Below are 27,714 nucleotides of genomic sequence, written 5' to 3' on the forward strand. Positions count from 1 at the left end.
TGAAAATGAAGACTGGGAGACTGCGTCTTTTATTATAAGCACGGATCTCTATTTTTCACAATGACCAGGTAGCACTTTTCATACTAAAAACCTAAGGCACTTCAATGTACTGATCTAAAAATCAAGATTCTCCACCATCTAGGTACAGGGGCAGGAGTGAGAAGAGCAAGGGAAGTAAGTCCAAGGCTAAAGAAAATTCAGGCCAGAATAGGGCATGGAGCCAGACGTGGGGGAAAGGAGATGGGGGCTCACCTCTAGAGACGCACGCCAAGCACCCAGGACTTCTCCCACAGAGCCGCCCCCTCAGGCTCTGGGAGAAACACCGCACCGGGAGGCCCCACCATCACCTTTCCAACAAGGAGAGAAAGTAACAGATTTTTTGGTCACAGTGACATTTTGGCTCTTTATCCCCGAGAAGAGAAGGACTGGCATAAGCTAATGGCAAACAGTGTGATAAAACAGACTGGTATTAATCAGGCTACTGTGTTCTGACCCCCCAACTTCTTTCCTTTTTATCTAAACAAAGGAGCAGAACAAGGTCAATCATTATCATCTTACCTTTATCTTAAAGCCTTGGCATTTCTGTTAGAAACGAACACACAAAACACCACAAAAACTGTTCTTGTAAAATACCACTTGGAAAGACGGCAGAGCTAGGATACGTTTATACAAGTTTTGGGGCCCTATTTTAAGGTATTTCACTGCCTATACTTATGGTGGCCCCTGAAAGGATTCCACGTAAACCCAAATCTAGAAATCTGGCTCAAAAAACAGCCGGTCTCCCTTAGAGATAATCAGAATTGTCTTTGAGTCTTTGGCCCAAAGCACCACCTGCCCTGTGCTACCCAGGTAGGCAAGCAGACCCAAGGGAAGCAAACCATGAGCTGGTGAATCTGTGGACACAGACCCTTCTTAGGTCCCTTAACCTCTGGAACAAACTGCTCACCTAGAAAGCAAAGAACACAGCAATCTGGCACCATCTGGTCACTGAAAGAACTACATCCCTGGAGGCAAGTAAGGCCTCTGATAAAACCCACAAAGCAATGCCCTCTAGCTTTCCAACACCTGTGATTATTTCTTCCCAAAGAGCTAAGGAGGGTTCAAGTCAGAGGACTTGAGTCGATGGCAGACAAGAAACCAGACCCCTCTTAGCAAGCGGGGCCCAGAATCACCGATTCCCAGTGTATACATTTCTAAGTCAAAAGCCTGTGTCAGGATTATTCCAATCTACATCATTCTTTCTTCTCGGCCCCACACGCCTCCTGCCTCCTACCTCTGTGCGTTACTTCTTTGGAAAGGTGAACCCTGGACAAAATACTTAAGCTTCCTAAGGCTTAATGTCCTCATGTGTAAAATGAGGACAGTGATATTCACCTGGGAGAGTCGCTGTACGATAATACATGCAAAGCATTGAGCTTCGTACACAGAACATACTAGGTGAGCGGAAAATGTAGCTGAGGGCTTCTTAGGACAGAAGTGGAGGACCAGCAGGTCTGTCAGAGAAGGAGCAAGAAACGAATACATAACCCAGTAATACGTGTGGACAGGATAGCACACAGAGGATATCGAAAAGCCACCTCCAAGACCAACTTGGGTCCTAGAGAAAGAAAACATACAACACGGGGCTCCAAGAAAGCTGACCAGATACATCGAAGATAGTGCATGATTCAGGGGCACGAAACAAAATGCCTTCAGGCACAAACGTCCAGAGACAAAAACAGCATCCTCTGGCGGTGAGAGTCCTCTGTGAACACGACATAAGCTCAGCTCAGCATCAAATCTGTAGGTCTTACAGTTCCCTTAATAATCAGTTCCCGTGTCAAATAAAAACTTGACAGAATTTCTTAGATCTTTCATCTTTTGGGAAGAAATTTAGTCCGAAATTTAGCACTTCATCATTTCTTTAAAGCAAAGCCACTAAAATACATTCGCCTGAAGAGGACACACCTGCTTCATTACAGATGTTGTCACACATCTTCTGAGATAAAAACTAAGATGGCTTTCTCTCCAGGATTCCTGACTGCTCCTTAGCTTTGAGTTCTTCTAGCTTCTTCTTATAGCGGTTCATGAAGTAATCATCTGGTTCAATCCCTGCATTCTTCAAATTTTCCATGACCTTTTCCAGTCTGAGTACTGAACGCGCTCCCTCAATCTTTCTTGTGCTCAGGTACAGAGTGAATTCCTGGAAATCCAGAAGCTTACAGGTGTCCACAGAGCAAATATTCCTGATACCACTAGTTCTATCCAAATGAGGAAAAAACACCAGTCCTGATAACTTCTCCAGGTCCTGAAGGCTCACTTGGAATTCACTTAACTGGGGTTGGAAGCCAATGGCTTCATTGGGCACCACGAAGGCCCCCAGTGCCAGCGGTTCAGTAGACACTGGGCTTCTGCGAGCCAGGATCACCTTATAAAGGTGCGAGGGGACGGCCACATTGTCCTCACCAATCACCTAAAAACAAAGCAGCCATGTTAGCAATGCTGATACTAGCAGTCCCCAAATTTCCCCTGAAAAGATTTTCAACACATTTCTGCAAAGGTATTTATAAGCTACCCCATCGATGAATTTAAATTCAACTGCCAAAGGTAATAATAAACCAAAATACAGGTTCACAGAGAAGATGAGCATCCAACAGGTAGATTCTGATCACATTCTTTAAAATAATGCCACCCCAAAGAGTAGAGGTCACATCCTCTGCTGTTTGTAGGGCAAAGGGCAAAAAATGCCCTGGATTTTTAACAGGAAAGAAAGGCTATGATTTCTCTCTTCCTCACATAATCAGAACTTCTGGTGCTCTAAACATTCAAAGGTCAAAACTGCCAGCCTGGTAACTCCCAGCTCGAGAAATAAAAATATGGCCTTAGTTTATCAAATTCACTAGGGAGCTAAACAAATAGCTCTCAGAAAAGCGGCCAGACATACTACATTGGTATTACTAGCTCCAGTTTCACCTAGACTGTGGCTCATTTTTGAAATTAAATTAACTAAATGTAGATGCTGCTTGCTCTGATTTTGCACACTCTTGGGCCTATTACCAAACACAGAACTTCTGAATATGTCCTCAAACCAAACATTCTGGAAAGGTATCCACACAACAGAAAAGCCAGGCTCAGGCCAGCAAACAACCTGCTGGCCTGTGTAGGTCAGCTCTAATAATGAAATAACATTATTATGGAACCTTTTCAAATTTCCTTCCAATTGGCTTAAAAGCCGTATCTGTTTTCTGAAAAAGGAAAAATGAACATCCATTTCCTTAATGGTCTCCAATAAAATGATACAACCCAACTACAGTATGCATATGTACTACTACCCCTCCCGAGCTCTGCCTTGCTCCAAGTGGTTATTTGCTCCTGATCAAACCTGCCTGCTGCTGGAGGCCGTGCTGGGAGCCCAGAGAAGGCAGAGGGATGAGAGCTACAAGGATTCTTTCCTGCTTTTCCCCGGCTTCTACCTACATGGCACACAGCCTAAGAATGCCATGGCTATCTGCTGTCTGGCACGCATGGAGGTTCCACTGCCAAGACCAACTGCAGGGCTGCAGGGAAGCCCCATCTACAGAACTGATTTCTGTAACTATTATCTCTCAAGTTAGTGAAAGTGGCTGGTCAGGGCTTACTTGAGAGTAAAGCTTATGGAAGTACACAATGTATAAGCACAAAACCCTATAGCCCTCCAACAAGTCATCTACGCAGCTGGGAAAATGAACGTATTCTTCAAGGCAATAAACACTGAAGGTGAACTCTACGGAGATCCATAATTAGCCCACAGATCACCAACAGATGTTAATTCAACAATGCAACTCAGAGGGGCTGTAGCTGGCACTGCTGGAAACATAGAAAGGAGCAAGCTTTACACTGAATGCCCTAGTGTCTGTACTCAAGAAGCTTCCCACCTAGAGGAGGAGTCAACCCCCACTGCTTTCACAGGAGGCAGAATGCGGTCAGATGCCAATACAGAACACAAGACAGCACTAGGGAAGCGAGGGACCGGAACTGAGGGCACAGCTGCAGCTGAGCCATAGTTCACAAGGGGGTAGAAGTTTAAACGGGTTTCCAGGGTTAGCTGGAGAGCCAACAGTTAAGCAAATCCTTGATGCCATCTGGTGGACATCCTCCATCACTGCAGCACAGCCTCAGACTCCAAGTATGAGGAGCCTTCTAGACCATTCACTTGATTGTTTTCTCTCCTCGTGGACTCTTTGTCTACAAATAAAAAATTTCAAGAGTAACTAATTGATCATGCCCATCTGCTGTCAACCAGGGCTTCTAATCAGAGTCCTTAAACTCCAGCCAAAAGTAAAGAAATTTGACATTTTAAGATTTATAAAAATAAATAATTTCTATTAGGTTTTCAAAAGCCCACACAATAGCTAGAGGACATCCATTACTACTTTTAAGAATCCTCACGAACACAAAAATTCCTACTAAGAACCACAAAGTAGGATTATTTCATCCATGACCTTCTCACAATATTTCAACAAGGAGGAGCAAAATACTATCCCTAAAAATAAAGAGAAAAATGAAAACGCAGCCACTATCTTCTCTGATTCAGTCTGCTTTGTTCTTTTAGGAAGTAAACAACTGTAACCTGTTTAAAATACAAACCAGCAACATTTGGAAATTCAGAAAATCCACTTTTTCCTCGAATTTAAGACTTAAAAAAAAATTCTAATTTTCAAGCTGTCTTCTTTGCAGACAACTCAACCTACTTAATAAAATTCTCCCAATTCTGGGAAAATTAGAAGTCTTTCTTAAAATGTTTCTAGAAACTGCTAGGGACTGGAACCCTAGAAACCTGGTCAAGTCCTAGCGTTGCCAGGCTTTGCCACGAGCCTGCAAGTCTTGTCCACTGACACCTTCTTTCTTCATTCATTAAATAGGTAATAACTACCTTCATGCTACCTATTTCACAAAACAGTTATGAAGATACAAAGCCACCTTAGTTTAAAAAAGAAGTTTTAAAATCTGCAAGACCTATGCAAAAAACAATTTTTGTAGTAGATGTCATTCAAAAGATAGAATGTAACTGCATTTGGTACAAAAGATGGTTCTGCTGAGGGACAGTGGGGAACATGGGATCAAGCATGATTAGACCAGTTAAAAGTGGACAACAGGGTTTCAAGAGGAAGCAGGATGGACACAAATGACACCCTCAACAAAAGACGGGAGCTGAACATGAACCAAGTCTTCAGCATCAGTAAATCAGCAACAATCCTTGTCATAGAAGATGTAGATGTAAAAGTACTCTACAGAGGAAATCCTCACCGCTATTAAATTACCAAAAAGCACGGAACTCTTGTCAAGATTGTAACAAAAACTGGAAATCAACTGGGTGTAAATAGTAAACACGATATATAGAAGAGCCATAAAGCTGGCACTCACTCACCACCGAAAGTTAGTTTTTGTATCTGCTGTCCTGAGGTTTCCTTCCGTCCAAGAGACAGAAATGACAATTTGCTCTCCCCCGCCCCAGCTCCACACACACAGAACTGGGCCTTCGTGCTGACTCAGTGCCAGAAGAGCCTGGCAACAATGATATTCAGGCTAGGTCTGCCATTTGTCAGGTCATATACATATAGCAACTGTGACGTAAATAAAATTAAGCAGCAGCACCAGGAAAATATATGTACCTGCTAGAATCAGATGGATATATTTGGTTACACTACCCGGGTAAGAAAAAAAAAAAAAATCCAAAAATAAAATTGTCGGACACCTCAAGAGACCAATCCCTTAAAAAGTCAAGCCAATCAAGTGAAAGAAACCATGACAGTGTGATAAATAGGGACTCCCTACCTGAGAAGACAGAGGAACAAGGGAAAAAGGGAGTCAGAACATGTGGGAAACTCGACAGGCAGGTGGCCAGCCCTTGCGTTGCATGTCAGGCCTCTAGAGGAGCTGTGCAGCAGCCGAGACCCAGGGAGACTGGGCTGCTCACACTGGGCGCCTGCTCTGGGTAAGGAGCCTAGAGCCTGACTGCCAAGTCGCAGTACAACAAGCACCACCTCCCCAGACTGTCGATTCTACCTGGAGATGTACGGTGGGAGTAAGGAGACACTCAGCCAGTAAAATCATTAATTTTTCAATTAAAACAGATACGGAAATGAACAAAAGCTCTGCCTAAAGAGAAAACAGGAGATTTAAAAAAAAAAAAAATTACTCCCAGATCACTTCAGGTGATGCCTCAAGATTCCTGGAGGCATGTTTTTAATTTCCTCCCCCTCTAGGAACTAGTTCGGAATTAGCTGGGAAAGTAATGCTGTAGAATGAAAACACACAGACTGTTAAGTACTTCTAACATTACCACCATCACCACCACCACCACCACCACCGAGTTGAAAAATTTGAAGCTCACTTTCTTGTCAGGTCAATTATAATGTTCAGGCCAGAATCTTCAGGTATGTTTCACTTGTCTGGAATCAATCTCTTCTTGAAACAGGCACATCAGAGAAAGCACATGGATGACCTCAGCTATAATAAAGGGGGTGATTCTGATTAGAGCTGTCAGATGACTCACTTCTGATAAAATCACTGCTACTAATCTTCCCCTGGGCTCACATTCACTCAAGTCCTATGATGCTGTGATCCTTTCCTGCATAGTCTAACAGACATTTCTCCCTAGCTATAAAGGATCCTCCTCTTGGCCCATTTTCTGTTCTTATTTTTGCATGCTAGCAGATATCACTTGCAACTGCTCTCCATCCTCACCATCTTCTACCTCCTGGCCTTAAGCTACTGCATGGGAAGAGCACACCAACCCCTTTACTGTAGACTCTTGAGAGCTTCGAAGAACAATGCTATAGATTGACTGGCGGTTCTCACACAAGTAGACAGACCCATGTTTGGATCTCCCCTTTGACCATGACTAGCTACATGACTTGGACTTGACCCCTTTAAACCTCAATTTCCTTGCCTCTAAAAGAAGATAACCACTACTTCCTTGTAAAAACTGCTTGTGAGAACTGAATGAGACGGCATGTCTGAAACTGCTTATATATCGGATGGTGGATACAGCCCTCAATTAACACCGGTTCATTTGCTTCACCTTCTCCACAGTACGCACATACATGTTTCATTGCCCAGAAAAACTAAATAAACACCCTTGTTTTTAATAGCTATATTCTCCTAAAATCAGGTTCAGAATATAGTTGTAAACAAGCAATAAATATTAAATGGCTAGATCTGAGTAAACAAAACACTTCCCAGGCATTCTGAATTGCCATACATAATTGCAAGACATTCCCTTGGAAACAGGAATTCATGATTCAAATACTTATTCCTTGAGAGGAACAGAATGGTCTCTAGAGCTGGGTAATGCTGTGTCCCCTTTCTCAGCATCACTAAAGGACATGGTTTCATTCACGACTGTTTTATTATGAATTGCTAGAGAACAGCCTGAATGTTTCTGAGCTGGGCATTTAAGGTTTCGGCCACCCAGCCCCAACCTTTCCTTTTATTTTTGTCTCCCTCCCTGTATGGGGCTCTAACCCAACTGTCTGAGGAACTTACTGTTTTTCAGCACATATCCTACCTTTTTCTATCTCTTCCCCCTGCTGGCTTCACCTCCTGTGTCTGTTTTCCTTAACCAAATTTTCCCAAGTTTACGTGTATGTATATGTGTGTACGTATATGTATAAAACATTTGGCCCAACTAAATTCTTGAAATGGCAAGCTGAAACAGTTTTTCCAATTTAATTTACCAAAGCATCATATTTTGCTTTCATGTTAACACTACAGATTTTTAACTTTAAAATTCCACCTGAAATCATTTGATCTGAAAAAATAATGTCACATCTAACAAAAGCTCCATTACTACAGAGAAGCTGTTGGTGAAAAATAAAAATATAAAAAGTAAATCACTTTGATACAATTCTAAAAAAAAAATAAAAAACAACATCCCCCTCTAGGGAGATACATTCCTATCAACATTCAGCTCTGCATACACACACACATAACACACGCACACAGGTAAGTGCTTTCTTTATGACCAGGGTCTATACATCTCAAAAAAAAACCCCACAAAGGAACAATGAAGATGGAGAAAAAAGGCCTTCCCAACGGTGAGCCACTAAAGGCAATAGAATTTGTATACTATGTTCTTTGGGGCTCTCTCCACCCACTCTAAAAGGCTAAAAATAAATGTGGTGAACACACATGACAAGCCAACAGCAGACCGAGCACTCAAGAATCAACTTGTCATCCAGATCCTGGTTTCTAAATACCAAACCCCATTAAAAGAAACCAGGGCTCCTTGGAGAAATGGCTGATCCCAGAGTCTGGCCAAGATGAGCCTGGAATATCACGTTACGCCAGAAAGTAGAAGCGCTGAGAATACAATGAGGATGTGTCAAAGCACACAGGAGACAGCCTGAAGGGGCTCCCACTGGCCAAACTGAAGACACTTTGAGCATCAAAACGAATACACAGCAGACTGATTAAAACTAACTGAACAAAACAAGAGTCCATCAGTTCATATTGATATAAGAATAGTAAGGAAAAGCTCTTTCTTATAGTAGAGTGTCAATTACTAAAAGCAGAGGAAATAAGAGTTAGAAAATCATTACTCGGCAACAATCATAGTAATAACTGATTCAGGGTAGAATCTTCAGTGACTGCTAAAACTAGCAGGTGACAATCTGAAGAGGAAAAGGGGAAATGATAACTTAGCAGTGAAGAAATCTCGAGGATGCCACCTTTATCAAGTGATCTAAGTTAATACCACCAGTAGTAACAGGACAACCTGACAGCCTATGCACGCCGATGGGATGCACCGAGGGGCACACAAGCTCACCTCTGGGGTGTTCTGCCAGAAACATAACTGAATCTAATCAGAGGAAACAAGAGACAAACCCAAGTTGAAGAACATACTACAAAACAACTGGCCTATATTCATCAACACTGTCAACATCATTAAAGACAAAAAGGCGGAGACTGTGATTAAAGAAGACTAAAGAGACATGACAGCTAAATGCAATGCATGATTCTGGACTTCATTCCAAATGTGGGGGAAAAAACTGCATGTAGAACATTACTGGAGCAACTGGCAAAATGTGAATATGGACTGTACTCCGGATAATATCCTTATATGCTGAATTTCATGAATTTGACAACTATATGGTGGTTATGTGAGAGAATGGAGTATTCAGGAGGGGAAAGGGACAAGATATCTACAATGAACGCTGGAATGGTTGAGAAAGTACTGAGAACGAGATGTCTGCCTAGAGAAGAGGGGGCAAGTGCTGCAGAATGCTAACAACCAATCCAGTCTAGGTGAAACATGTTAGGGGGTTCTTTATTCTTACAAACTTTCTACACATTTGAAATTATTTCAAAGTAAAATGTTAAAAAGTATCAACTCACTTTGCCAAGGATGTGGAAAAAACTAACGAATAAAGATTCGTTACCAAAGGAGGTTTCCAGTTCAGGATGGCAACCTGGGCCCAGGCTTCTGCTCCTCTCTCCCCCTAATTTAAAAAATAACATATATACACAAAAGGGCAGCAAACAGGTCTGACACAGAATCGACTCATATAAGTGCAGAGAATGGCAGAGACAAGCATTAGTGGACTAAGAAGTGCCACGAATTTCTGGAAGATGGAGGAGCTGACACGTTAGATAAAACAAAGAGGAAGGAGTCAAAGCGTGGATTTTCACAGCCCCTTACACTCCAGTAAATAAAGGGTGTCAAAATCAAGGTGTGAGACTGACCAATCCATCTACAGAATTATTGTGCAACCAACAAAAGCAGCAGGCCATTATCTTGCCTCCGGGATGAAGCTAGAAAAATATTCTCTAGAGGGATGATTCTCAAACCTTACAGTGTAGGTAAAATTGCCCAGGAGAGTCGGTCACACCTGCAGATTCCTAAGTCCCACTGCCAGGGTTTTAGGACATTTTCAGACAAGCAAGTTTACCATCCAATGACTCCTCCAGAAAGAATCTGAGGATGTACTCCAACCAAACAAAACAAACAAGGAATCCAAGAAGGGGGAAGGGGAGCCCAAAATAAAAGGGACCTAAGCCAGGAGTGTACTGAAAAGAAAGACAGATGTGTAGCTGACTTAAAACCACAACCATTGGAGGTTGCCAATGGTCAGTTCATTATTCCCTCAACATTCCACTCATCGTTCCCTCCTTGAAACACTTTTGTCACTTGGCTTCTGGGACACCGCTCTCTCCAGATTTTTCTCCTCCCTCAAAAATTGTTCGTTTTGTCTCCTTTGCTGGATCCTCCTCTTCTTGACCTCCAAATGTCTGAGGCCCCCAGGGTTCAGACCACGGACCTGCTCTCTCCAGTCTATGCTCACTTACATGATCCCGTCATAGCTTTAAATACCACCTGGTGTGCTGACCACTCCCAAGCAGATCGCCACTTCAACCTCTACTCTCTGACAACCAAACTCACACCCTGTCCTGGACATCAAATAATCTCCCATTCCCATAGCCAAAAGCACCCCAGATTTCCAACCTCCACATCTGCTCTCTGGTCTTCATGATCTCACACTGGAAGCCAAGTGTTATCCTCCTTCCCTCTTAGTCTACAATTTACCCCATTACAAAGTACCATCAGTTCTACTGCAAGGTATATCCTAAATCAGACCATTCTGCACCATTTCTACCACCACCCCCCTAGTCAAGCCACTATTACTTTCTCATTTAGACTGCTCCATCAGCCTCTTAAGTGGTCCAGCTATTCTTCTATTCCTCACATAGAGCAGCCAGACTGGGCTTTACAAATCTAAACCAGACTGTACCACTATCCTGATCAAACAGCGTTACGGCTCCCTGAATACGATCTGGACTTCTCCCCATTGCCTCCCTCTAACTGTCCTCCTTCTCTTTGGTGCTCTCTCTGCTCTGGTCACACTGGCATTCTTGTGGCTCCTTGAATACGCCAAGCTGATCCTACCCCCGTGTCTTTGCACTTGCTGGAAAACTCCTCATAGAGGTTACTCCCTCACTTCACTTAGGTTTCTGCTCAGTCTCACTTCCCCTTAGCAGCCTATCCTGCCTTTCTTTTCCACCCACCCCTCCCGTTTTCTTTTTCTAATAAGGCGTTTTGTGTATTGTGCGTCTCCTCCACTATAACCTGAGCTCCATATAACATACAGCCTTGTTTACTGTTATCAGAAATGCCTAGAACAGGGCCAGGTACACAGGAGGAGCTTAATAAATATTTGCTGAATAAAAAGAAGGAAAGAAGGGAGGGTGGAAAAGAAGAGATGGAAGGGAGGAAACAAACGGTTCATATTAGAACAGAAGTCAGAGGGCTCCAAGAATGATGTCTTCAAGAAGAAACTGATTTACCTTTTTAAAAAATAGTATGATAGTAAGGTTAAATGGTCTGAAATAGAAAGTGAAAGCATATTACTACATTTTTTAAAGTTGCAATTATAATACCCTGCTGTCTTTACTTTCCACTTCTCAGATTTTTGTTGTTTGTGTTAACACTTATTTCTCCAGTGGCGCAGACCTAATACAGGATTGTATCTACTGCTTTACGGATCCAAATGTTCTATTTAAACATTCTTAATACTATACATACTGCTTTTATATTTTCAATAGAGTCAGAATTATAAAACTCAAAGACCAACAAGGGCTAGACAGGAAATTTAAGTGGCTGAAATGGGCCAGGTGAAGACTATGATGAATGGAAGAACACGGGCTCCACCAAAGGAGAAAGCTGCTACTCTCCGCTAGTGAATGCAGCTATGGCAATATGTGCCAAGGGTTTGAGTCATCTGTTTTTAAGAGAAGCTAATATCTGGACTTTTATGTGAAACTTCCCAATTATGAAAAATCACCAACTAATTCAAAAACAACATACTGTGCGAACCAAGGCAAATCATCTACGGGCTAGATGTGCCACAGGAGGCCTCTGTCTTAGGTATCTGCTACAGGGAAAGTTCCGACCAAACTGTAGCTAGCAAACACATATGTCAATGCTATAAACCTCGACAGTACATACGTGACAGATCAAGAAGTAAAGGTTTAAGTATATTTTATAAAGTTTATGACATAAAGTTTACCAATAGGAGAACAAAAACTAACATGAATGACAGATAACGGAACAATGTGTGAAGTGAACTAAAGAAATTTCATGTGAAAGCATAACAGAGATTGTTTAAAATGGGTAAATCAAAATTAAGAAATACAGTTTAGCACCCATTATTCTCAAGAGAGAGATAACCAAGCAGAAGAACTAGGAAACTGGACAATGGGACTGGGACCAGGAGCTGACTATCCCTCTCATACCTTATACTATTTGAATTTCATTACAATGTCATATACTTTAAGGTTTAACATTTTCATTACTACGCACGTAGAGTTCCATAACAAAAAAATTTTTAAAGTTTAAATTCAAGGCTCATTAAAAGACTGGCAATTAGGGAGCCTGGGTGGCTCAGTCAGTTAAGTGTCTGCCTTTGGCCCAGGTCATGATCCCAGGATTCTGGGATCGAGTCCCCTGTCGGGCTCCCTGCTCAGCAGGGAGTCTGCTTCTCCCTCTCCCACTGCCCCTCTCTGCTTCTCGTGCACAGGCTTTCTTGCTCTCTCATGCTCTCTCAAATAAAATCTTAAAAAAAAAAAAAAAAAAAAAGACTGGCAATTAAAGGGGCACCTGGGCGGCTCAGTCAGTTAAGCATCCAACTCTTCGTTTCAGCTCATGATCTCAGGGTCCCGAGATCAAGCCCCGTATGGGGCTCTATGCTCAGTGCAGAGTCTGCTTATCCCTCTACCTCTGCTCCTCCCTCTACTCACATGCTCTCTCTTTCTCAAATAAATAAAATCTTTAAAAAAAAAAATAAAAAGACTGGCAATTATGGCTTCAATGCCATGGTGGTGGGGGGGAACAAAAGCATCAAGATTAAACTATGTTTAATATACGTATCTAACTTCATAACTTTTTTTAAAGATTTTATTTTTTTTTTATTTTCTTAAAGAGTTTATGTATTTATTTGACAGAGAGAGACACAGCCAGCGAGAGAGGGAACACAGGCAGAGGGAGTGGGAGGGGAAGAAGCAGGCTCCCAGAAGAGGAGCCTGATGTGGGGCTCGATCCCAGAACGCCGGGATCACGCCCTGAGCCGAAGGCAGACGCTTAACGGCTGAGCCACCCAAGCGCCCCTTAAGATTTTTATTTATTTGACAGACAGAGAGAGTACAAGCAGGGGGAACTGCAGGTAGAGGGAGAGGGAGAAGCAGACTCCACACTGAGCAGGGAGCCTGATGTGGGGTTCGATCCTGATATCATGACCTGAGCCGAAGGCAGACGCTTAACCAACTGAGCCACCCAGCCACCCCTAACTTCACAACTTCTAACATAATATGGAATTAATGAAGAATAGATTCAAAGGCTTTAAAATTAATAGAAAGGCATCTGTTCTCTAAGGTTCTGTGGAAGAGAAAGGGGAAAAAAAAAAGAATCTAAGAAACTCTTCCTTACTAAAAACTTTACTAATTTCAGTACCCTGCCCCATGCTTTGATAAAAGAACACATGTCAAATTAATAACCTGGGGTGCCTGGGTGGCTCAGTCACTTAGGCATTTGCCTTCAGCCCAGGTCATGATCTCCAGGTCCTGGGATGGAGCCCCATGTCAAGATCCCTGCTCAACGCGGAGTCTGCTTCTCTCTCTCTCTCTCTCTCTGCCCCTCCTCCCTGCTCATTCTCATTCTCTAATAAATAAACAAAAGCTTTAAAAAAAATAACCTTTTATAATTTAGTCCAAATGCACTGTACCTTTCAGATATTATTTGAAATTCTTGATATGACTATGGACATGTCCTGATTTCAGTACAAATGAAGTTTCCTTTTCTGTTCTTTTGGTATTACTCATTTCTGATGCTTTTGAGAATGAGAAAACCAAAAATGTATACTTTCTCTGTCATGATTTCTGGACTCCAGACAGACTGACACCAACAGAAATGGAGGCAGAGAAAGTCACTGGAGGCCTCTGCCTACACTGGAGGTGTTCAGAGCTTCAGCAAAATCTGAGTAGAAATTATTAAGAAAGAGAATGCAGGGGCGCCTGGGTAGCGCAGTCGTTAAGTGTCTGCCTTCGGCTCAGGGCGTGATCCCGGCGTTCTGGGATCGAGCCCCACATCGGACTCCTCCGCTATGAGCCTGCTTCTTCCTCCCTCACTCCCCCTGCTTGTGTTCCCTCTCTCGCTGGCTGTCTCTCTGTCACATAAATAAATAAAATCTTAAAAAAAAAAAAAAAAAAAGAGAATGCATAACAGTTGTTGACTCAAAGAAATCAGGACAGATGACTTGCAGATGTGAAATCCAGGAAAGAAAGGGAGAAAGTAATCGAGAGTGTAGTTTAAGGCATGTCATTTATGATTAATTCTGTATACATTCCTCCTTCCATATGACAGGCACTGGAAGATTTGCTGGACTAAAGACTTACCAGTGAGCATTCACAGGTCCTATGAAGTAATATGAACATGGGAAACTGACAATACAGGTTCAGAGGCCCAGAACTTGAAAATAAAGACCTAAGACCAATAAGGCTTTCACATAAAAACCAAAAAACATGATTATTATTCAGAGTCTACTCTTCAGGAAGCTGATCTTGACTGCTCTCCCACATTTCATCACCATGACACTAATTCCAGTGAGGAGAGCTGACAGGTCTCTTTTGAAACTCTCTTTAAGGCTTGAATAGCAGTCACTGATAAGCTATTTAGGAGAAGCAAGGTAAGTCTTCTTAGTGGTTAGTTTTATATATTCCAGTGTAATTAAGAATTCTGATATAGAGAAGATATACTAAAATATATGTACATATGTATCACTCTCAATTAATTTCAAATACAGAATTTACAAGATTTGCACAAAGAATATCTGTGTGCTCTTCACAGATTCAACTGTTTTTTTGCCCAATTTGCTTTATTATTCCTTCTCCCTCCATATTTTTCTTTTCCCTAAACCCTTTGTGTTTTTGTTTGTTGGTTGGTTGTTTTTGCGAGTAAATTGAGTTTTATTAAGTGAAGATACAGAAAAAGCTCTCAAGAGTGCAAGGGGTCCCGACAGGGTTGCCTTCCCCTAAACCCTTTGAAAATAAGTCATAGACACATCCTTCAGGATGTATTTCCTAAGAGCAAAGACATCCACTTATATAATCATGGTATGGTTATCAAAATCAGGAAATTTAACACTGATAACATATAATGATCTAACCTACAGACCTCAAATGTTGCCAACTGTCCCAATAATGTCCTTTTTAGTAACATTTCTATTCTGACCTAGGATCTGACCTGAGATCACATAATGCATTTTGTTTTCCGGACTCGTTAGTCTCCATTAATCTGGAATAATTTCTCACCGTTGTCTTTTATGACGCTAACATGTCTGAAGAGTACAAGGCAGCTGTTTTACAGAATGACCCTCGGTGGGTTTTGCCTGTTATTTCTGCATGGTGAGATTCACTGCTATGCTTTTTAGCAGAAATATCACAGAAGTGATCCTGTATTCTTCTCAGTGCATCACACCAGGAAATACAGTTTATCAGTAATCCCATTACTGACAATATGAACGTTGATCACTTGGTTAAGGGAAAGTTTCTCCACTGTACAGTTACCATTTCTTGCTTTGTTACTAATTTGTGAAGAGACTCTTTTTAACTACATAAACTTCCTCTTTTCATAAAACTTTCACTCACTAGATTTAGCATCCACTGGTGATTCTTGTCTGAATCACTTATTACCATGATGGTTGCAAAATGATTTTTCTAATTCTTTCATTCTTATAATGTATTAGTTGACATTCTACAGTAAGCAGAAGTTGTTCCTTACACTCATGTATTAACTTATGTGTCAGAAGTAAGGATTCTTATACAACTCAGTGGGTCTATAGTCCATTATACTTTGATATCAAACAGCCCCACGGTAAGGTGGAACTCCTGCAAGCTGATGTCTACATCTTTCTGACACGTCCCCATCATTTCGTACTTTCCCTGCACCAGCCCTGGAATCAGCCACTTCCCCGCGTGCCACATTCTTCCACTCGGAAATGGTTTTTTAGAAACAAGATCTGGTCTCAAGGTATGCTCACTGTTAACTGTGAATCACTGCTTCCAGGCCCGTTCAGCAGAAAGAGCTGGCAGATACATAATATTCTGTGTAAGTTATATTTTTTAAAAATTATACCAGTTTAAGAAAAGCAATATACTTTCCACTACAGCATTTGGCCAACACATATTTAAGAGAAATAGCCACCCCAAAAAAACTGTTAGTGAAATGCTCTTAATTACTGGTTAATTTTTCCTTTGAAACTTTAATTTTTCGTCTACTACACAGTAAGCTAGTCATATAAATCTTTCAATTTTATGAAAACAAAGCACACAAAAAACGAACTTGATCACTTAAGATTTTAAAAGTCAGTCAGGAGAATCTCTTTTCCAATGTAAGAGTAAAGCGGATTTAACAAAGCTCAAGAATAATTAATATTTAAAAAATAAGAGAACATAAGGAGCTTTAAGCCATTTTTTTCTTCTAATATAACAAAAAATACTAAAATTAAATTAGCGAATTGATCAGAGGAGAGAAATTAATCTACTTAAAATACTAACTCCTTTGCCACCTCCCGTAAGAACTCCTAGAATACTCTGAGGGTGTAAGCACCTGGCTGCTTACACGTCACTATGCATCTGATCCAGACAGGCTGATAAAAAGCAAGTCAAGCGGGACAGAACATACCCTAAAGTTTTTTTGGTTTTTTTTCCCTTAATCTGTTTCTCAGCTCATTTAATTTTACCACAGACTCTCCTAGTAATCATATATCCTAACCATTACTTATTAAATATCTGCTTTATTCCTAGAACTGAACTAGGTGTTCCCTCCAAATACATCGCTTTGACCTACAGGAAAGTCCTTCAATCCCTTTTACTTACTCTATCACGTCTTCCCCACTCCATCAGTTCCCCACCCTGTACAGATCTCATGACATCACTGTATTAATTCAGCTACCCTCCAGATGCAATCCTCAATCTTTCACATCAACATCAGATGTGTAAGCCCTCACACCACTAATTATACTCTTCTAGTTTAACCTCTTTCCTTCAGTCTATAAAGTTCTTAAACAACTTACATGAAAAAAAAAAAACCTTCATCTTTTTAAAAAAACTCAAGCATCTAAAAGAAAAGCTGCTCTTCCCACTTTTCCACTCACTGCCATCTAAATGTGATCCTGAACTTTTCCCTCTTCCTCAGCCAGAAAGTGAATTCGTGGTTATGCTTTCCTATATTCCTCTATCATCCTCACTCTAGCTGCCTGAGTTGGGCCCTGTGTCTTTTCTCATATGGACCACAGCAGTAATGTCCCATTCACCTCCTCATCTCTGACTTCTCTTTCAAACACTCCTTCCTCACCTACCTCTCTGCACGGTGCTCAGAATACTCTTTTTTTTTTTTTTTTTTTTTAAGATTTTATTTATTTATTCGACAGGATAGAGACAGCCAGCGAGAGAGGGAACACAAGCAGGGGGAGCAGGAGAGGAAGAAGCAGGCTCATAGCAGAGGAGCCTGATGTGGGGCTCGATCCCATAACGCCAGGATCACGCCCTGAGCCGAAGGCAGACGCTTAACCGCTGTGCCACCCAGGCGCCCCATCAGAATACTCTTAATAAAACCCCTAACAAATCACATTTCCCATGCTTAAAACAAACCTATGACTTCTCACTGTCCAAAAAGCAAAATGCAAGCCTTCATGGATACAAAGCCCTCTACCATCTGGCCCCTGTCCTGTTGTTGTAGAAATCCTCATTCCCTGTGAGCCATCCATACTCTTTTGTACCCTAAGCTCCAATATCTTCAATGACACCTGAATTCCAGAACTATCTTGTCAATCCCAAATGTTCTGTGCTTACACTGCTCCAGCTTTTGGAATTCCCATGCTCCCCTCCTGACTCGGTTTACTCATTTTCCTCCCATTCTTAAAAATTTTAATTCCAGTATAGTTAACATACAGTGTTACATTAGTTTCAGGTGTACAATATAGTGATTCACCGACTCAGTTTACTCTTACTCATCTGTCAAGATCTAGCTCAAAAATCACTTCCTCTATTAAGTCTTCCCAAGCCACACCAAAAGAGCTGGTCAGTGCTCTTGCTATACCCCTTCATCTACGTATTCATCTCTGGCACACCATATCAGACTTTTATGTGATTAACTGATAACACGTCTGTCTCCCTTTTTGTTTTTTGTTTTTGTCTCCCTTTCTAAACTGTGAGCTCCTTAAAATCAGTGGTTGCTTTTTAATCCATCATTACATCCCCTGTGCCTATCATTCCAACAGGTATTCAATAAATAAAATTAAAAAGTAGAATACATTATGAAATTATAATCTCATACAAATAACATAAGCCTGAATGTTAAAACATGTCCCTACCTGATAACTAACTGTTTTCTTTCCATCACTTCCAGTCTGAGGTAAGGTCAACGGTCCAGATACTATCCAAACATCTTCAAACCTCTCCGTCAGTTCTCGACAGTACATTTCCATTCTGAAAAACAAAGCAAAAAAAGGTGTGATATTCACACAGACATAAATATAGAAAAGAAGCAAACCATATCAAATCCCTAGGAAAGATACCAGGAATGCTGAATTTGACAAATGAATGTGAACAAGCAAATATTGCACAAAACACTAAGGATATAAACCATTATCTTTCCAGTTCTTCGCTGCACAAGAAAACTTAAAAATTATATGCACTCACAACTACTTACATTTTCCTGTGTGTGCACTGAGTGTACATTTTAGAACTGAAATTTTTTTTTGTCTTCTCCCTTATCTTTCTATGTTGTAGTTCTCAATCTTTTCTGAAGAGTTATGTATGATTTCAACAAACTGATACACCTTATTTATTTAACCATTCCTACCGTGAGGCAACTGGGTTTATCCTAACATTTCTTATATAATGCAACATTCCTTAGGATAAATTTCAAGGGCCAGAATTACTTTACTGAATATGTATTTTAATAACACCTGATTATATGTAAAAGTAATATTTTAATGGTATTGTACCAATTTACTCTATAAACTCCAAAATACAACACCACAGTTTCACAGCAATCTTTACAACACTGGGATTTATCAATTAAAAATGGTTTTACTAATTTACTAGATAAAAATGGCAAGTAGGTTTAATATGCACTTTCTTATACTACAGTTGGAGAGATTTATGAGAGATAACAATGCATGTCATCATCCCTCAGCTTCCCTATCTAAAAAGTAAAATCAGCAGTATTATACCTCACAACATATATGCCTAATTATCAGATAAATTATCCTCCCAAAAATATATCCCTTGGGAAAGGAAAATGTTAAATGGTACATGACCAGCCAAAATAAAAAGGCAACTCCATAAGACAAATATCCCAGATCTTCAACAAATATTCTGCGAGGCTAAAAAACAAAAAACATACAAAAAAAAAGGAAACCTACAGATTAAAAGAGCATTAAGAGAACATATCTATATGTTGACCTTGTTTAAATTCTGATTCAAACCAATCAACCAGAAATAAAAAATTAAGGACAATCAGAGAAATCTGAACACTAATTGTAGAACTGGCAATAAGGAATTACTGTATAATTTTTTAGCGGCAATAATCTTGCTCTGCTTCAGTTTTTTAAAAAATCCTTACCTTCTAAAAATACGTTAAAACTTTATAAATAAAACAATATACCTGTCACCTGCTTAAAATAATGAGTGGGGGAAGGGAGGGTATGTAGACAAAACAAATATGGAGCTACAATTACTCTCCTAATTATTTTGAAACATAAAGTTCTGTTTGAGGAAAATGCAATAGCCTGAAACCACCTCAATCAGTGCTAGTTTTAGATGCTTAAAGAGATCCCCTGACAAAACTGGTTAGAAGTATCAAAAATGTGCAAAAAGCCTAGATGATTTTATTGTTAGGGTCTATCAAAAACTAGTTATGTTTAATTGTACCAAAACTTTTTTTAAAAAGCTCAGCAACTCTTGAAATACAAGAAGAAAAAAATAGAGTGTCCTCTGCACATACTCAAAAATCTCTTACTACCTCAGTAATAATACTTTGAGTAGTTTCTTCCAAAACTTGACTTCTGACCAGTGGCAAATATGATCAAGAGCTGGCTGTTCTGAAGTCTGTACTCCCACAGACTACTGTACTCCTGGCATACAGCGAAGACAACTCGTCCTTAGTACTTACCTTCAGTAGTGCTAGCTTCTGCTGAACAAAGAGAAACAGTTGATGGGTGCACAGTACATTCTCCTGGCACATCATTCATCTCCCACAGAACCACATTTTAAAACTCTCACCCCTCACCTGTTCCAATATCCAGCATTATTATCAAAATTCTGAGGTACAATATTAGAAAGGTAAAAGGTTTCAGCCATGGCTTTCTGTGAAAAGAAATAAAAATAGTAACTTGCAATGAAATGCCTTCCCCTTTGAGATTTTACAAAGAGACACTGAAAGCCAGCTCCGTTACCTTGAGGCAATTACAGTGACTACTCGTTTAATAAATGAAAGCCATAGCTATTTCAGGTCAGAAAGCTCAATAATGATTATTCGTAATAGGGGTATAACAAAATAAGTAGTTTGGTGTGCTAGCTTTCTTTGTACTTCCTAAAATCCAAACCAGTAATGTAGACTCTAAGAGCGAAGTTTCCAATATAAAGCTAAAGGATAAATTCTGGTGTTCAGCCTCTGCAAAGAGTTTCTCCATAAAGGTCAACTTTCAGTAATTACAACACAAACATACTAGTTCAAAAGTGGCAGAGAAGAATTCCTTGTTCCTCTGAATTTCTGGCCACTAGGTGTTCGTTCGTTTCACACTCCTGAAAGGCTGCCATTATTTCCTTCCACTGACTTGTATTAACCACGAAAGCCGTCAATAAGCTTCTCTTCAAGTAGTGGTTCTCAACCTTGAATGCACAATGGAGTAACCCAGGGAGCTTAAAAAATATTGGTGCCTGGGTTCCACCCCTACAGTTTCTGATTTAATTGCTCTGGATCTGGGCATTAGGATTTTTCAAAACATCCCTAGATATTTATGAGTATCTAAGGTTAAAAACCACTATCTTAATGACAATAATCACCAACAGTTGATGCAGTAAGTGTCATAAAAGACATTTCTCTCCTTTTTTTGGCAGAGAACTAATCCTAAAGTAAAGGAGACTAGAAAGACATGACTACTAAGTATAATATGTAATTCATGACTGTACACTGGGTCAAAAAAAGCTGTAAAGAACACAACTGTGACAATTTGGCAAATCTGAGTATGAACTGTATGTTAGAAATCACTGTACAAATATTCAAAAATACATATACACACACTTCTTGGTATGATACAAATGTTTCTGCCGTACTCTCAACTTTTCTACAGATCTGAAATTTTTCAAAATAAAAATAAATAAATAAATAAATAAATAATCAGCTCCTGAGAGCTCTCCAGTTCTCTTTTACATAGCATTTAGTTTTACTTCTTCAACCTGTTTAAGAACATTTCACTATCTGAGCAAACAAAGGAATTATAGTCAGGAAGGAAAATATAAAATAAGAATACAGAAATTCTCAAATGTTAAGGTTTGGCTCCTATTATTTTTTAATGCCTAAGTCCCATGGTATACATACTGCCAGCCCTGTATTCCCATCCCTCCCAAAAAATATGCCTACAGATGAGAATTTGTTATCTCCTGCTGGAGCCATGTGTCCTCGTGACCACCCACTCCCAATGTAGTCTTCATTGAAAGCACTGAAGGTTGGAGGGATGTTGGGATCAGGCTTGAATTTACAATGTTTTCTGTCAGCATCACCTGAAGAAAAACATACAAAATGGTACGTTATTAGTGGACAAATTTCCCTCAAGATTCTCTAAGCAAGGCAAGCTGTTTGCTGCTGGCTAGTATCTCTCTGAGCAGCTAGTACTCAGTGATTGTTTGCATGTCTCAAGTTCCTGGGATAGTTCAGATACCTCATCTGAATTTAGCAAGGACTAGTCTAGGAAAGAATGCTTTTCATACAGTGTAGCTATCTCATATACTTCTGTTTCTAGCCTTTGAAATTAAAGGCAAAAAATCCCCCAGATAGCATTTAAGTAAAAACAATGACCAAATAGCAGAACTATATAAAAAGTTTACATACTAAATAAACTCTTGCTTTCTAAAAAGACCCTCATGTATCATATTTTATGCAACTGTATTTGGTAAGTTTATATGTAGTGAAATAATGGATATATATAGACACGAAACAATTTGTTCTGGGCAGCCACAGCCTAGGGGAGGGGGAGAGTGTCTCTGATATCTTGCTTGCTGCCTCTCAAGCCATGACAAAACAAATATTCAGGTTATGAGCTCAATCCAAAAATTACTGAACAAAATATCTGTGTACCACAGGGAGAGAAAAAAAATCTCAATTTTATTTATATTCTCACACCTCCAGGATAGTTTGCCACAGTGGACATCAGCAAACCCTAAGACCACATTTCTCATTGTCATTAGGCCAGATCTTGTTAAATTACAAAAATAATAGGGATAAATGGAACAGACTCAGACTGCTACTCAATAAAGTTTAAAATGGAGACCAATGAAGTTACTGATTACAGTGTCATTTCATTCAGCCAGAAAAATTTTAAATGATCAGATCCCAAGACTCAGAATAAATTATGATACTGAGCTTTTTAGAACCACTTCATAAAGAAAAAAATAACAGAAGAAATTATTAGTAAGCTTCTCTTACGTGTCATCACCACTGGAATCACTTCCTTACAAGCCTGGTTATCTTTGCCCGGTGCTCACCGCCCTTGAAAATTCATCTGTGGGAATTTCCAAAGGCCTAGAATGAAGATACCTTCCTTGAGATGGATGTAAATTTGTTTCTGTCAGGGTACCTGGAAGCACTGCCAGTGAAGAACTGTGTTAAACCAAGATCAGGGCTTCAGGACTTGATCTATACAGGCTCCATGGCTTCCGGCTATACGTCTGCATGATAGCCAGTCTGTGGCCTCCACTTCCCTGGAACAAACTTTTTATTTTCCTTTTGACCCTTTCCTACTCAGTGTCAAGAAAACCTTCTGTATAGTCCCCTATGGTGAGCAGGCAGGTTAGTTCTGGCTCCCCCATCCTCCCTGGGGTTCCAGGCTAATGGAAGGGGTGCACCCTGGGGTTCCAGGCTAATGTGGGGAGGGTCTCCTATAAGACAATCTACCCTGGGTGAGCCCTAGGTCTCACCTTCAGTCTCCCTCACCCTACAAAGGTGCAGAATCAAAAGCAATGTGGCTTTGGTTTACCAGGACTGCCCTTACCTCTCTGGATTCTGGCTTTCCCCCAGATATTGGCTTGCCAATTCACCACTATCATGCTGACTTTTTTTTAAGTGATTTTTTTTTTACATATTTCCTATTGTTTTTAGCAGACAGTCAGTCTGCTAATAACATTTCCTTTTTTTTAGCAGAGAGTCAGTCTGAGTAATCTAGTCTGTCATTACTGAAAACAGAAGACTAAAATCAAGTAAATCACAAGTATACTGCTTCCTGTTTTCAAATATTATTTTACCTCCTCAAATTACACATTATAATGTGAAATGCAGTATTTTTCTTATATGCCTCTGAAAATGGTAATTTAATAGCAGGATAAAATTAGTAAAGACGAAATTCCTTACATCTTGGGAAAAGTTTTATATTTAAAGGAAATTCATTAGGCTTGAAACTAAATCAAGTGAGTTTCTCTTGATGTAAGTTTACAATCAATTCTCAACTGCTATGAAAAAGTTTCCAAATACATCAGTCTCCTTCTGGTAGCAAGCAAAGTCCAAGGCTCCTGCTATTCTGCTGGTTGGTTTGACTCTAGAAAGGCATACACTCATTTAAACATCAGCATTTTAATATACATAAACAGAGTATGTACTGTAAAGCAAAGGAGAAATAATGTGTGGGCCTTACAGCAAATTAAAAGGCAAATAAATAAATAAGACAACTATGACAAAAGGTAATACCTTAACACATAAAGAACTCCCACAAATCAATTCAAAAAACAATATCCCAACTGAAAATGGTAAAAATAACTCACAAAGAATAATTCACAAAATATTTACTTTCACTGGTAACCAATAGATGGAAATAAAATCAGCTATTAAATTAGTAATGCTCATTATGAGTGAAAGACAGGACAAGTAGTTAACAGTGGATAGTGTAAACTAGAATAATCTACATGGAAACCAATTTAATATTAAATATCAAGGTCTGGTCATTTTAATTACAAGAATCCACCAAGACATAAAAAAAACATAAAAAAAAAAAAAACATGAACAGACTTACATGCCTGCCTACCTCTCCAGTCTCTCCTTTCACATGTTCTCCCTTGCTCCGGCCACTCTGGCCTTCTTTTAGTTCCCTAAAGGAACAAAACTCTTCACATTGGGGCCTTCAGAGATGCAGCTGTGCTTTTCTTTCTGTCTGGAATGCTCCTGTCCACAGTCCATGGACCACCCAACTCCTCTGCCTAGGCAACAGCATCTACCCTCCAAGCCATTTTCTTGGAGAAGCCTTCCTAATCAAAATCAGGTTCTCCTATATCATTGCTCATCATATTCTTCACTGTTCCTTATTTATACTAATCCAACTTGCAATCACTTGTCCTTCAGAACAGTTATTACCAATAATAATTATACATTCATGATTGTTTGATAGGTCAAATCCCCCCCCCCATGTTAACTCAAAGTGCAAAGAACGAGAGACTATCTGCTCTGGTCCCAAGGCTCAGCACAGTGCCAGACATGTGATAGGCACTTTAAAATTATTTGTGGAGATAATGAACAAATACTGCTACTTGTAGCAATATTTAGGACAGAGCCTCCAACTCATATGTCAAGATACTGATCCTCTCAGCTCCTTAGAAAGCTGGGAAGGGTCTGGAGCTCCTTGGTTACCAGGCAGGTCCATTCATCTAAGTACACCATACAGACATCATCATTATCTAAATGTGCTGGAATGTGAAAAAGGTTGAATCAATAATCCCCCTTGTTCTAAATTTGTAAACACCTTTCACCAATGCCTTTACTTCTAACCACCTACCCATTATCTTGCTTTTGGATATATGTTCAAGAACCCATCTAGGCACCCGCTTTGACTGATCATAAGACAAGGCATGATTAGTGTAATGCCTAGTCTCTGTTCCAGTTAAAGGGACTCCAAATTGTTCCAAGAGAGCCTTTTCTGCAGAACCTAAAAATGAAAAGGGGGAGAAGGGGACAAAAATAACAAATAATTAGTAACTTTTACTAGGAACAAAAAATGATAAGGCAGAGGGGTGAGACTTACAAAGAACTGACTCAAAAGGCTAATCTACCAGATCTCATTTTGCAATTATTTCCAACGCAGAGAAAAGAGACAGTAGGCTTTGCCTATAATCAGTTTTAACAAACAAGATAAACTGCAGCTATCTCATTAACTTTTAAATAAGGACCTGATCTTACTGGTCTATCACATCAAATGTCCAAATCTCTGCCCCATAAAGTACCGTGTATACAAAAGCAGCAAAGGAAAAACAAGTCATTCCTAGTCACTGATATGATTTAATGGGAAAAAGCCTACTTCTTCATTACATTAAAAGAGTTAGTGTGGGGACAAAAACACAGCCTTTTATAAACATTTTAAAAGACTATCATCCATCATTCTGGAACTGAGGCAAAGACGTGCGCTGCAGCGACACAGTGATAATACTGGTCTTACTCTTCCTACTCGGAGAAACCAAGCACACATTTAACACGGAGTCAGTTTCAAAATAACCCTCTCTTGATGCCTTCTCCAGCTCTTCAACCTACCCAACTAGTTCTCCTGCTGAATGCCAAGTATCAGAAGGAGCAAGTTAAATCAGCATGGCAGGGAAAGTGTAAAAAATGAGCATAAACTCCAGGCCTGTATGGCTCAGTTGGTTGAGCGTCTGCCTTCAGCTCAGGTCATGATCCCAGGGTCCTAGGATCGAGCCCCTCATCGGGGTCCTTGCTCAGTGGGAAGTCTACTTCTCCCTATGCCCCTCTCTCCCTACCCCCTACTCGTTCTCTCTTTCTCTCTCTCTCGCAAAAATAAATAAAATCTTTTTTAAAAAATGAGCATGAGCTCATTTTCATTGTTAAATATAAGGTACCCCTAGTAGCTTGAGAAGTTATATGCTTTGCAGAAGGGCTAGCAGGTGTGAAAATTAATAAAGGGAAACCTCAGGAAAGTGGACTCTGCTGCAAGAAGGGGAAGCTGGAAGGGGGAGCCATTCCACTCTCTGTCAATTACAGGAAAGCTGTCAATTACAGACCCTGACAGAAGAACTAGCAAGAGAAAGAATCAACTACAGGCCCCCAACAGGGAAAGACAGTGCAACTTCTACAAGAAGCTGACTACCCCTGGACTTTGCAAAACAACCCCTCCTAACTTCCTCCGTCCTCTCCATAAAGTTCCTCTCCTTTGGTTGCTGGACTTGCCTATGGTTTTGCCATCGCTTGCTTGTCCTGGATTGTTAATTCCCTACTCTTCCGAAATAAGCCCACTTTTTTGCTGATAAAATAACCTGACAGATTCGTTTTTAGGGTTAATGCGGTACTCTTCATTTGAACGAAGGCAAAATGAGGACAATTAACTAATATGCTAAAACTAGGTGTTAATTTATTCATTCTTCCACACTTAACTGTCAATTATGTACCAGGTACTGGACTGTGTATATGGTGAAGAACAAAACATAGTCCGAGCTGTTACGGAGCTAACGACCTAATGGAGATTACAGACATTAAAAACATACATGTGATAAATAACTTCGGGGGTAGACGACGAGAAAATGAAGATGGAAAAGTAAGCGAAAGAGGCAGGCGAGGCGCCAGGTGGAGCGGGGAGGCCAGGAGGGACGAGTAGAAAGGATGAAAACCCAGGACCGCCGGGCTCGGGGCGGCAAAGGGAGAAAAGTCGCGCGGACCGAGAATTAGAATTCACGCCGGAGGTAGGAATCCGGCCCGAAACCTGGGCCAGGGAAGGAAGAGCAGGCCTACGGACTTACCGTCGGTCTCCCTCACCGCCAACGCTGCCTCAGCGCCCTGACTCCGGAGCAACTTCATGGCCGTGAACCCGCCTCCGGCGGCGCCCACCACAGCTCCCGCCACAAAGACACTCAGAAAGCGCCCGGAGCCTCTGAGGCGGGAAGCAAAACTTTTGGCAGCCATCTTAGCCGAAGCACCTGCCTTTTGCAGTCGCGCGTGCGCACACCGGCTCTGACGCCTGAAAGCCAATCGCAACCGCGGGACCGAGACACACATGCGCAACCTGGAGTCGCCCGGTACTAAGCCTCTCTGGAGTCGCGGGATGTTCAGAGCGCAGGCGCACACCCTGCCCGCTGAGGGTTTCGGGAGCCCCCTGGTGACAAAACTGGAGGCCCAGGTGAAGCCTACGCTCTCCCTCCACCTCACTCCACTCCTGCTTCACCCCTGGTCCCCTTAATCCGGTGTTGGGTGGGAGGCATGACGTCTTGAGGGCGCAGTGATGTGTACCTTTAGTCCCACTTGATAGGTGAGTAAACCATTTGCACATGATTCCAGTAAGGCCTCAGAGTCGCCATTACAACGCAGGTCTGATTCCAAAACGTATGCCACATTGGCTGTCTTCATGACACCTGGCTTTGAAGTCACAGTATATGAGTCCTAACTTCTAAAAATTGCCGTGTACCTCCAAAGAAGTGTGTTGACAAGCCAGTACTCCA

At 40.8% G+C, this 27,714-nt stretch overlaps 1 protein-coding gene across 1 annotated transcript; it reads right to left on the minus strand.

Annotated features, from left to right (window-relative positions):
* On the minus strand, nucleotides 1-27,222 carry EXOG (exo/endonuclease G). Its single transcript, XM_008710154.2, has 6 exons — nucleotides 27,019-27,222; nucleotides 25,053-25,202; nucleotides 21,659-21,798; nucleotides 20,306-20,382; nucleotides 18,384-18,498; nucleotides 1-2,452 (listed from the first exon to the last, which is right to left on the minus strand). Exons 1-6 carry the CDS (start codon nucleotides 27,179-27,181, stop codon nucleotides 1,991-1,993), a joined length of 1,107 nt encoding a protein of 368 aa, XP_008708376.2. The 5' UTR covers nucleotides 27,182-27,222; the 3' UTR covers nucleotides 1-1,990.
* Between the last annotated feature and the right edge of the window lie 492 nt (nucleotides 27,223-27,714).

The sequence above is a fragment of the Ursus maritimus genome, unplaced genomic scaffold, assembly GCF_017311325.1.
Source record: "Ursus maritimus isolate PB19 unplaced genomic scaffold, ASM1731132v1 scaffold_20, whole genome shotgun sequence".
Classification (NCBI taxonomy): Eukaryota; Metazoa; Chordata; class Mammalia; order Carnivora; family Ursidae; genus Ursus; species Ursus maritimus.

Bases quoted from the DNA above. Each gene is read 5' to 3' on its own strand.
- EXOG (XM_008710154.2), bottom strand. From the start codon at position 27,181: ATGGCTGCCAAAAGTTTTGCTTCCCGCCTCAGAGGCTCCGGGCGCTTT. The intron at 21,799-25,052 runs GTAGGTGGTTAG...GTTTTTCTTCAG, and splicing joins ATCCAAAAGCAAGATAATGG to GTGATGCTGACAGAAAACAT. The intron at 18,499-20,305 runs GTGAGGGGTGAG...TTTGTTTTTCAG, and splicing joins AATGCTGGATATTGGAACAG to AATGGAAATGTACTGTCGAG.